This window comes from Silene latifolia, chromosome X (genome assembly GCF_048544455.1).
Source record: "Silene latifolia isolate original U9 population chromosome X, ASM4854445v1, whole genome shotgun sequence".
Taxonomy (NCBI): Eukaryota; Viridiplantae; Streptophyta; class Magnoliopsida; order Caryophyllales; family Caryophyllaceae; genus Silene; species Silene latifolia.
The window spans coordinates 270,276,657-270,288,519 of NC_133537.1; the positions used below are offsets into that span (position 1 = coordinate 270,276,657).

The 11,863-nt window shown below is 37.6% G+C and overlaps 1 protein-coding gene across 1 annotated transcript; it reads right to left on the reverse strand.

Annotated features, from left to right (window-relative positions):
- Nucleotides 1-545: 545 nt before the first annotated feature.
- Nucleotides 546-1,628, reverse strand: LOC141620094 (uncharacterized). The gene has a single exon (XM_074437053.1). It carries the CDS (start codon nucleotides 1,626-1,628, stop codon nucleotides 546-548), a length of 1,083 nt encoding a protein of 360 aa, XP_074293154.1.
- Nucleotides 1,629-11,863: the final 10,235 nt, after the last annotated feature.

Sequence of the window (11,863 nt, forward strand, 5' to 3'; positions counted from 1 at the left end):
AAATCAACAATTGGAGAAAATGGCACAAGATATGAAGACAAAGATGAAGGAGCAACGCAAGATAATTAAAGAGTTCTCTAAATTTCTTCATTTTAGCTTTAAATTTGCATTCTTAATGTACATGTTTCTACTATATGTTGTTTTAAATAAATAAAGACAATGCAATAAGAAATGAAGATACTGTAATAAAATGCATAATTTCCATTAGAAAAGATGGATTTATGTATACCAAAATATAGCTTCTTCATAAGCACTTGTTTACATTATGATCTGATTGTCCAAAATGCAGCCCCAAAACATGGCATCCAAAATATACCTACCAACTGACTGTTTTTCAGCCCCAAAACATGGCCCCAACAACTAACAAATTCCAAAATATGGACCGACTTTGCAAAATATGGACTGACTTACTTAAACTAAAACATACTTAATTGGTAACTATAACATACCATATTCTATGGATGACTTGATGAAGCTCCATCACCTGCACTTCCATTTCTTCCTCTTTTGTTCTGAATATTTTCAGCAGTGGCAGCAGCCTTCTTCTATTTTGCTGTAGGACCACCTTGACAGGACCTTGAATTATGACCAGGTGCTTTGCATATTGAAAAAGTAATGGTAGTTGATCTCTTGCCCTTTCTTTTCTTTGGATAACCTGGCTTTCTTTTTCTTTGTCTTGTTGGTCTACCTACTCCTCTCTCTTGCACTGGTGGTAAAATTTCAGGAAATTGGAATGTTGGCCATTGGTCCTTGTTAGGTAATGGGTGCATATGGTCTGTATAAGTGAGCCTATAACACTGACCTGTGCAATAACCATGCAAATAATGGACTAGTTCCTCCTTATTTTCATATATGGCTCTACAAGCATGTTTACAGGGAATTCCTGTGACCTGCCATTCTCCACACATACAAGTACCACTCAATATGTTAACAGGGAATTTTGTGTACCCTTCATGCACCTCAAATTCACCACCACCTCCTCTTATCACCTCATAAATCCTAGAGTCTGCACAATTGGCTTCAAGACAACCCAAAGCATAGGGTGTTGGACCATTCAATTCCACCTTCTCACTCAATGCCGCCCTTTCAGCAAACGCTTCCATATAGTATGTTCTAATGTCTTCCATTAATTCTATTACTGGTTTTTCCCTCAGTTCATTCATCAACGCATTAAATGATTCCACAAAGTTTGAAGTGTTATGGTCACAAGCCACTTCAGGATCAAATTGGTGTTTAGACCATTGTTGTGGTACATTTAACAAGTATTCCACTGCGGCTGGTGACATCCTCCCTATCTTGTCCAACATCTTGTTATACACAAAATGAGATGTGGCATTGGCTGCAAACCAGAACAAATTATGGTACAAAGGCTCAGGCCATTTTTCTTTGAAGTTTGCGTACAAGTGTTGAGTACAAATCCTCCTTGTAGCTTGTGGAAACTCTTTCTCCAATGCTTTCTCAACACCCTTCATTCTATCACTGATGAATGTCCAATTCCATTTCCTACACCCATGTTGTTGGAATGCAAATCTCAAGTTCCTAAAAAAATAAGCCCATGTTTCAGTCTTTTCTTTTCCTACAATTGCATAAGCTACACAATACAGATTGTTGTTGCCATCTAAACTCATGGCAGATAGTAGCATTCCCTTATACCTCCCCTTTAGGTGACACCCATCAACTCTAATAATGGGCCGACAATCTCTTAGAAACCCCCTGACCCAAGCGCTAAATGTGACAAACATTCCTTTGAAGTGAAACACATTATCATTATGAGGTGAATGCCAGGTAGTGAGTGCCAAGATTGTGGATTGGTTGCTTTGATCATTTCTGCATAAGCTGGTAACAGGTTGTAACTCTTTTCATGTGCTCCACATATAAGTTTAGCAGCAATAACTCTCACTTTGTACAATGTTCTAGTACAAACCTCAATTCCATAAGTTGTCATTAACCTGCTTGCCATGGATTCGACTGGCATATTAGGTTGTCCTTTCAGTTCTGACTCAAACTTCTTGACCATCCATATTGTTGTTGCCATAGGATTCTTCTTTAGAAAAAAACATTCTTTATGCTCTCCCTCAATTTTCTTATTTGCCCATGTCATCTTATCAGGCAGCCTTGAGCAATGAATCTTCCATGTACATTTCTCACTACTGCACTCGACATTATACCTTGCTTTATCAGACTTTGAAACAACAACACTAAACCCTTGTTGGATGCAGTAATCTAAAAACACTGACAACAAGTCCTCTTTTGACATAAACAACAACCATGGCTCAAGTGTAATCTCACCCCATCTTTGTGTTACATACATTCTGCCATTTTATATGACCTATCAAAGTAATGTTCTCTATCTTCTTCATTACAACCATCAATAGTTTTATCAAAAGGATGCATTTCCCTTGGATTATCAACAGTAGTTGCATCTTCTTTATTAGAACCATCCACAATTCCAGCTTCTTCCTCATTGATACTCACATCACAATCAGTGTTGCCCTCATCACTGTCAGATTCCTCATTGTAGTCATCATCTAAACTGTCATCATCACTCCCCTCCTCATCTATATACCCTTCTGCCCTTATGTTCCTCTTTGGCCTCATATCAATGGCCCCACATGTGTCATTGCTCTTTCTTTTAGAAGATGATGGAGGTATATACAAACCCTTCCTCTTAGCAGTAGTCTTAGGTATTTTCTTTTGTGATTGAAGTGGTTTTTTAGATAGGTTTGGCATAGTATATTCATTAAATTGTTGTGATATAAACCTATCATTTGTGGGGCAGTTTTGTGAAAACTGGGTCTCATTTTGAGGGTTTGAATTTAGATTTGACGTTGTGGGAATGTCTGATTGTTTATTAAAAGCAGGCTTTGGAGTGGTTTCATTAAAATGGGGAGATTGTGTATTAGAAACATGGTTTAGGTTGGACAACTCCTCAGACTCGAAAACTCTCACATAGTTGGTTTTATTTGTTTCCACATCAATAATAGGCACATCCATTGTCAATGGCTCCACCATTTGAGCTTCCCTTTCTAGTCTGTTCCTCTCCTCTTCCTCTCTCTGTTTCCTTTCAGCCTCCTCCCTTTGTGCTTTTCTTAACTCAAATAACATCTCAAAATGTCTGATAGGGTTTTTTCTTTTTTCAGTGAAAATTTGTATTGTCTCTTTTCCATTAAAATGCTCAAACATAGACAGTAATTCCATATCATTCCTAATATATGTCTTACCACCATTTTGGTAGTAAAAATCATAGTCATTAGGGACAAGAACATTCTACTTCATAGATTCTTCACCAACGTCACTAATTATGTCTAATAATTGTACCAAATCAACATCATAGACTGGAATATCAAAAGCTTTTCCTTTGAAATGAAATTCCAACCATACAGCCGCCATCCTATAATTTTTCACAAAAAAATTTTACTAAATCAAAATGAGCCAAAAATTACTAAATCAAATTAAAGGAAATAAAGAATCATCGACAGACACTATGTGATCAGGGGATTGAAACATGTGCATCAATATCTCATATAAAAAAGCCAAAAGGTATAAACAACTCACTCAGTACAGAAAAAGGCCATAAAATTGACAGTGAGAACAATGCATTCCGTCCTTAACTTGATTTAAAATACTTTTGGCAAACAATATAAAAGGTAAACAAATGATCGGGACGGGGTAATTTAACGCATTGACCATATGAAAGTACGAGTAGCAGAAAGAAAATCACAACCTGTGATGAATAACTAGAGCTTTAACTCAAGTACTCAACAGTTAGGGGAAACGAAAAACGAGAGCGTTTAGCGCTGCTATTCAGTAGTTTGGCATCAGATATTGAATTTTATCTAAAGGAACAAATAGTGGTATCTAATGCTACATTACATCATTTGAAGAATAATTCTGGGTGCTACATTACAGCGTTTAGCGCTTCTAGTTACTTATTCCGTTTCAATCATTTGTTTATCTTTATATTTGATGTGGAGGTATTTTAATCAAAGGTAAATAAATGATTGAGACGGAGGGAGTATAAGATGAATTAGTGGACAGAAATTTAATTCAATACCCAACTTTGTTCACCAAACATCCCAGTATTCCAACATGAGCATTACTATGTTTTATAGTATTGAAAAAGAATCGAATTTTAATCTCTAATAAGCAAAAACTTACTAAGCTAAAATAAAGGAAATAAATTAAAGCTCTTACCTTTACAAAGATCAGATGATAACTTCGTTTCGTATTATAAACATGGATTCATGAAGTGCAAATGGTGTTGTTCATGTTGTCGATGATTATCAAGTTTTGGTTTTTTAGGGTTTAGGAGAGTGATTGTAATTTGGGGAAAATAATGGAGTAGTGGGTCTTATTTGGAGGAAATGAAGAGTTGTAGACACAAATCCACATGCTAGTGTATTTTTAGGTGCCAAATACACCTAACTTAACACTGTTAAGTGTATCCGTCAAAAAAGGTTACGCTATGCAAAAAATTTAAAAGTCATGGGTACAATGTGCATAAACATAAAAACTTGGGTACCATGTGAAAAATGAAATTTTTTGAGGGTACCACGTGAATTTTCCGTTTTGAGGATCAACTTATTACAAGCAAGTAACAAAGAAGATTGTGATGATAGTATAAAGTGCTCAAGCCCCTATTCAAACGGTATAAAGATTCATTCAAGATTTATATGAAGACGAAGTCCGTCTAAAGATTAATTAAGCTTGGATGATGACGTAGCCTATACTCGAAGATCTCCGTGAAGATTAGAATAGTATAGGTGATTGTCTCGTAATGATAATCAAGAATGAGTTTCTTGAATTGGTAAAGTTATAGCTTTGCAGCTATAACATTACTAGTAAAAGAGCTCAATGTTATAGCTCTCCTACTATAACATTGAGATGTTGAGTTTATTATACACGACTTATAATGTTTCAAAAATTGTTTTGAAAATTGTTTAACATTTATTTTAAATGTTTTGATAAAAGTATTTATTTAATTAAGCCCGGTTTAGTGCGGAGTTTGACTTTATGTTGAACGTTGATCAGTAGTATTGATGGGTCAACTTATGAGTTGGACTATGCTACTGATTAGGGTTTTAACAAAGCCTCTCCTAAAACCTAAATTCGAACCCATATATTGAGCTAGGGTTGCACGAGTCACGAGGCTTATGAGCCGTGACATCTCGTGTTACCTAGGGTATATTTGATAAAGATTTTATTCTATAATAATATCTTTACATATCTTATATATCTTACTTAATATATTTGTTTATGATAAAAGATATTCTTGTTTTAGGAAATCTTATCATATCTTAGAATTTATAGTAAAGATAATAATTGAATAGATTATATTCTATCTTTTGGAATATTCTTTATTATCTTTTAAAGCTTTTAGGAAAGAAATAATAGAAGATATGATTTGTTAACATATCTCTTTTATTCGGCCAATTAGGGTTTCTATAAACTGAATTGTCTTGCTCTTTCTTTCCTATAAATACTTTACTATTTACAACATTTAAAGTAGAGACCTTAAGCAAAAAAATTGATTTTCATTTTACAAAGCAAACCGTGTGTTTTCAAGCAAAAAAATCGATTTGTTATTTTGAAAGGTCGTGTGTTTTAAACTCGTATACTCGTTCTTATATTTATCGTTATAAGATAATAGTGCTTAGTTGATTTCTTACTTGTTCATTAACGTGAACCTTTGCGAGAATCATTTGTGCTTTCTTATTAGCGTAAGTTAGTCACTCGACTATTTAACGGTACTCATTGAGTTACAGCTATAGTTAGTTGTACGAGTTGGGTTAGTAAATTTGTAATGCGTAGAAAGGTACTAAATTTATTAATCGAGAACAGTGGACGTAGGTTTCGACTTGTGAAACTGAACCACTTCAAAAACCGTGTGTCTCCTTGTTATTTCGTTCGTTTGTTTATTTCGTTTTACATTCACTAGTTGATTAGTTAAAGTTTAATCAATAAACTTTGAATAATCAATTAAATACACATAATCGAAAAAGCATTCACAAGTTTTAAATCCTCAATTCACCCCCCCCCCCACCCCCCCCCCCCCCCGAGTATTTTGGATCAATAGACTCTTAAAATAATGTGATGAAAATGGAGTTTGGGAATTAATTTTTGAGAGTTTTGGGTGTTGAAGTTATGAGGTGAAGATGAGATATGAAGAAGATAAGAAAGGAAGAAAAAGGGTTGAACCCGTGTAAATCTCAGCTCGAGTAGCCACTCGGTCGAGAACTTTCACTCGGTGGAGTGGCCGAGTTCACTCGGTCGAGTGCTCAATTCCAAAATTTTCGAGGCCCTGGATTGAACCAACACGGTCAAGTAGGACAGTCCACTCGGTCGAGTGATGTGTCAACCGGTTGAGTGCTGGTTCGTGCCCACTTGAGTAACTCCTTTCGGATTGAAATTTCATATTAGGTTCGACGAATGGTATCCCTAAAATAAAGAGGAAGTTCGGGAGTACACCGGCTATCGGTGACTCATCCCGGGTTAGCTTACACGTTATTATACTTATCGCCTTTGATGCACTACCTGTAGATACCTCATTTCTGCACCTCCCGCAAGCCACCCGGCGATGATTGGGCCGCATGTTTCGTACGCGGAATGATTTATGACAGTTTGTAAGTTTATCGTCAAGTGATCGATCAAACACTTGTGTCTGCCTCTTAATTATCATCTACACGCCGATACGGTCGTTTTGACAGTAATTAGAGTACATTTGGAGTCCGGGTCAAAAAACCGTCTTCATTTTCTAAAACCGAGTCAGAATGTTCTGGAATGTTCCAGATATTTCTATTCCATATTTTCGAAACCTTTTAATCTTTGGTAAAGAATTTTCCATAATATTCACACAAAATATTAAGGAAAACAAGATTAATCCGTTATTCCATAACCAAAACACGGAAATCTTTCTTCCGTAGGCGGAAACCACTTGGGAAAGGACGCAGCAGGTGCTGCGCCTCTTCCAAGAGACGCAGTGCCTGCTGCGCCTCTTCCCAAGTCCTTTTCAGCGTATTTTTCGTATCTTTTCATATCTTTTCGAGGTTCACTTTCAAAGTTTCTCTGAAAATCCTAATTTCCTCCGCGTGATTTATATAAATAGAGACCTTCGGTCTCACATATTTCTCACGCGCGAGTGTCCGCCCTTCTCTTCTCCCTTTGCATTCTAGACCACGTTCTTACTTTTTGGCGTCTACGTGCTTGAACATTCGACCACATAAGCTCAGATCTTTCTGAGTACCAGCCTCGTTTTACATGACCGGCCAATTTGACCAACTCCACAATAATCAACTTAATCAATCTGTTTAATTTCCTCTTACGAAGGCACATTCGTCTACATTCGAGTCGAGCATCACTAAACGTATACTTAGTTCATCTTGTTTCGTCAAACATGTAAGTCTGAGGATATATAATCCTTATTTTATTTATTGTTCTTTATTATTGTAATCATATTGTAAGGTTTATGTCGAAAGTATTCTTAAAACCGATTTCTAAAACCGTGTTTTAAACCCTTTTTTACGGATTATCAGAAGACAGACATCGAGAAAGGACGCAGCAACTGCTGCGCCTCTTCGAAGGGACGCAACACCTGCTGCGCCTCTTCGTGAGGCTGCCGCCGTTCCTGCTTCCTTTCTTCTTCCTTCGTCTTTTGTTAATTTGTTTGTTTTTCTTTTGTTTTCAATCGTTCATTGTTTCTTTGACATAATAACTTAAGTATAATAATCTGACATATCATTAATAAATCATTAGTAATTAATTCATCTTTTAATTCCCGACTTAAATCCCAAGTAATTTATATTTGCGAGTTTTTGTCATTAAAATCAAATTCGGGTTTTAGAGGTTCGATTTATCAATATTGAGTCTCTGGAATTCGTCATTGATATATTTTTCACCTTTTGTTTATCCTCACCATCATGAATTCGTCATTAATAACTTGTTTAGCCTAATTAATTTATTTAGTTTGCTAATTTTTTAATTAACCTTATTAATCTTGTAAATAATTCGTCCTAATTAGTTTTCATCCATGTTTATTGTTTTTATGACCCTTAATCACATGTAAATAACCTGCTAATCACTTTCATCCGAGTCAATTATTCATAATCGATCATTAAAATCACCAATGAACATTAACAACTTGCAATTCCGGCTGCATAGCCAGAACTGAGCCAAGGAACGGGCGCAGCAACTGCTGCGCCTCTTCCAAGGGACGCAACTCTGCTGCGCCTGTTCCTGGTTGATTTCTGTCCCTGAACTCCCGTGTTGCTTTGACCTAGTTTATTAGTTTACGTATTTAATTAACTATTAATCGTATTATCACCCTAATTCCTGTTCGTTATTTTATTTATTTATTCTTTCTCAAATTATCTGTTTTAGATGTATTTTCGACATAAATCATTTAATCCGATGTAATTATTGTAATTTTCTTTATTGTATTATTATTGTATTTTTTATTATTACTTGTATGCCTCTCACATGTAATCGACCTTAAATTCCACTTCGACCCAATTGTATGCTAAATTACGTGTTAACCGACTTAGTATTAATTCTCACATGTTAGGATTAAAACGTTGGATGTTGCATTGCATGCATATAAATCGACAATATATCGAGTATAGACAATTTCCCTAATCATTAGTAGAGGCCGCTATCGAGGTGGGCGGGATTAGGTGTTCGATCAAAAGAGCGTCCTAATACGTACCCTCAACCCTTACTCCAGATCCCTGTGAACATCCGTGTTCATTGGCATCCACGAGCGTCATTCTAGACATAGAATGCTAAGGGTAACGAGTTCTTGGTGTTCACGTCACTACTTTGTGTCTTGGCATGACACGAGATATTCGAACAGTTTCCAATTTCCCACAATAAATTGGTGGCGACTTCACAAATGCAAACACTTGTTTCCCAAGCGCCCCCGTGGGCCCGCGTTCACAGTTTGGCGACTCCGCTGGGGATAATACACTTACGTGTAGCCAAAAGGGTGAAACTTGAACAAGGTTAGGGAATAGTTTTTACAAGACAATTGTCAGTTTTCATAACTCGGTCTTCCTAGATCGTTTATTTGGCCTTCCTAGGCCCAACCCAACCCATTCGACCAATTGTCCCATCTAAACGGTCCTAATTATTATTTGGTCCCAAGGATGGATAGCGGTTGACGTCATCCATACCATGGTACTTACTCTTGTTTGTATCAAGGACTTTCACTACTTGAGGAAATGGACTAGGAATCGGCCTTACTCTTGTTTGGTACGAACCTCTCCACAGACTTCGGGTTTGATTGTTCGGTATGGCAACTCACCCTTTAAACGAATACCCTTTTAAATGCACTCAGCATCTCGTTATAATGCTTGTATAATGTTTGTACCATATGTGATCACCATTTCTAAAACAAACCATGACGATTTTTGTAAAATCAAAATCCTTCTTTAAAATGTAAAAATTTTCGAAACTTGGGCCTAATATTAGCGTAAAACCAGCCGAAACTCTGTCCAATTGTCGAGTCAAAATTCGGGCCTCAAAACCCATTTCAAAACCTCACTTCGAGTCCACTTCTACAACTACACTAAAGTTGACTAGGACCAACATTTTTCAAACTTTGTCATTTCCTCAAAACTCACTTGACACAAGTGGCACACTCCCACTTCACGAGTCAAAACATTTCTTTTCGAGTAAGTGTGCTAGAATGATCGATCGTGTTTTGATTCGTCGTCGATCTCTTATTCAGTTTCCAAGATGCCTGAAACAAGCGACATGAACTTCAACCAACTCCAGAATTGTAATGATCAAACCCTAGCCGCGCTAGCTCGTCGCCAAGTTACTCAAGACCAAGTGTATGATCGCCTTGACACCATTGAGGGCCGAATATATGCCGTGGAAACGAGGATGCCTCCTCGAGAAAGTGAAGTGTGATGAATTTGTGAACAACTTCGGGGACGAAAACCCTCCCATTGGTATGACTGCAGCTGAGAAACGACTCCAATACTTGGAGGAGCAATTGATGTATCTCAAAGGGGATGACATTTATAGGGAGAACAATCGCAAATATGAGGCCGTGAGTTCCAAGTTTCCAACCAACTTCAACATGACGGATAACCCTAAATTCAAGGGGCATGAAAACCCTTTGAACCATATCCGTGCTTTCAAGAATTACATGTCTATCAAAGGCATTAAACCCGAGATGTTCTTAAGGATCTTTCCTTCATCTCTTGACACCATCCCAAAACAATGGTTCTATTCGCTAGAGCACATGAAAATCGCTACCTGGGATGATGCCGCAATTGAGTTTGCTAAACAATATGCGGATAATGCTGAAATCCAGGTCAACATGCGCACTTTAGAGGTTCTTACCCAAAATGACAAAGAAGGTTTCACCGACTTCCTAAGTCGGTGGAGGAAGACTAGTACTCAACTTGTTGAACGTCCGGATGAAGCTACTCTCGTGGAGAAATTCGTGGACAACCTAAAGCCCATCTATGCAAATCATTTGAGGTATCAAAACATCAAGACCTTCAAAGATTTAACCGTACTAGGGACAAGGATTGAAGATGACATCCGTAAAAGGCTCTTGTCCAAAACGATAGGTCGTGGATATCAAGGCTCAACAAGTCGTTCTTACGGTTCTACTAGCAAAACTGATGAAGTTAACCTTCTCGAGCCATCTAAGAAGAGTACCCCTCCAAGGAAATTCACAAATCTAGGGGACACATACTCCAACGCTCTAAAAAAGGTTGATAAAGCTGGGTAAACTTCAACCCATTGGCCCTACACCCGAACCAGAAAAGAAATCCAAGTTCTGGGATGAGAATTCATACTGCGAATACCATAGATGTAAGGGACATGATACAGAAAAATGCTACAAACTGAAAAATGTACTTCAAGATATGATTGAAGACGGTCGCCTACAATACCACCTGGAGGTAAGCCTAACAACACTCAGAATCCTCTTGGAATTCTAGTGATTATAAGTGAAGAATCTACCATAGATTGTTCACACCTCATTTCTCTAGTCGAAAATAAAATTCATGCAATAGAAAATGAAGGGAACTACTATACCATTTCTCCAACCATCACTGCTTTCATTGCATGGGCAAGAAGTGTGAATAGGCAAGTCATGGAACTAGAGAGTGCAGTGGCAACCCTACGTGATCCCAACGCAACACCTAAAGAACGTGCACCATTCGGCTTCTCTCAAAACACTACAATGCAAGAAGTAGTAGCCATGGTTGATGAACTAGTCGACCAAATTATCCAATTAGAGGCTGAAATCATGAGAATGAGGGAACTTGCTACTATCAATGGAATATGGGCCGATGATGATGAAGACGAGTATCTCACTGAACACTACTTAGTCAAAGTCAGTGAGGAAATAGTCCAAAATTTTGAAGATCAAGATGTAGACCACCTCACTCGTTCGCGACGCCCATACCAAAACACCTCTCAAAATGGTCCCATAGCGAACGGTCCAACCAATGTGGTCATACCAAATGATAATGAAGAAGGCTCTAATGACCATTTGCTAAAGCAACTACAGAAAACAAAGGCTGATTTTTCAGTCTGGCAACTAGTGGCAAGCTCATTCCCTCATCGCCAAGCTTTACTGTAAGCCTTGGCCAAACTAAATGTGGCACATAACTCCACACCCGACGACGTGGTCAACTTGGTCTTCCAAGGATCACCAAAGCTAAGTAATCCTATTACTTTCTCGGATGAGGATTTGCCACCCTTTGGTGCTAGTCATAACTTGGCTCTTTATATCATTGTCATTTTCTTAAAGAAGAATGTGCCAATGACTTTGGTAGATGATGGTTCTGCAGTCAATGTCATACCCTTGAAAACGGCATACAAATTGGGCATGAAAGAGTCG

Bases quoted from the DNA above. Each gene is read 5' to 3' on its own strand.
- LOC141620094 (XM_074437053.1), bottom strand. From the start codon at position 1,628: ATGAGTTTAGATGGCAACAACAATCTGTATTGTGTAGCTTATGCAATT.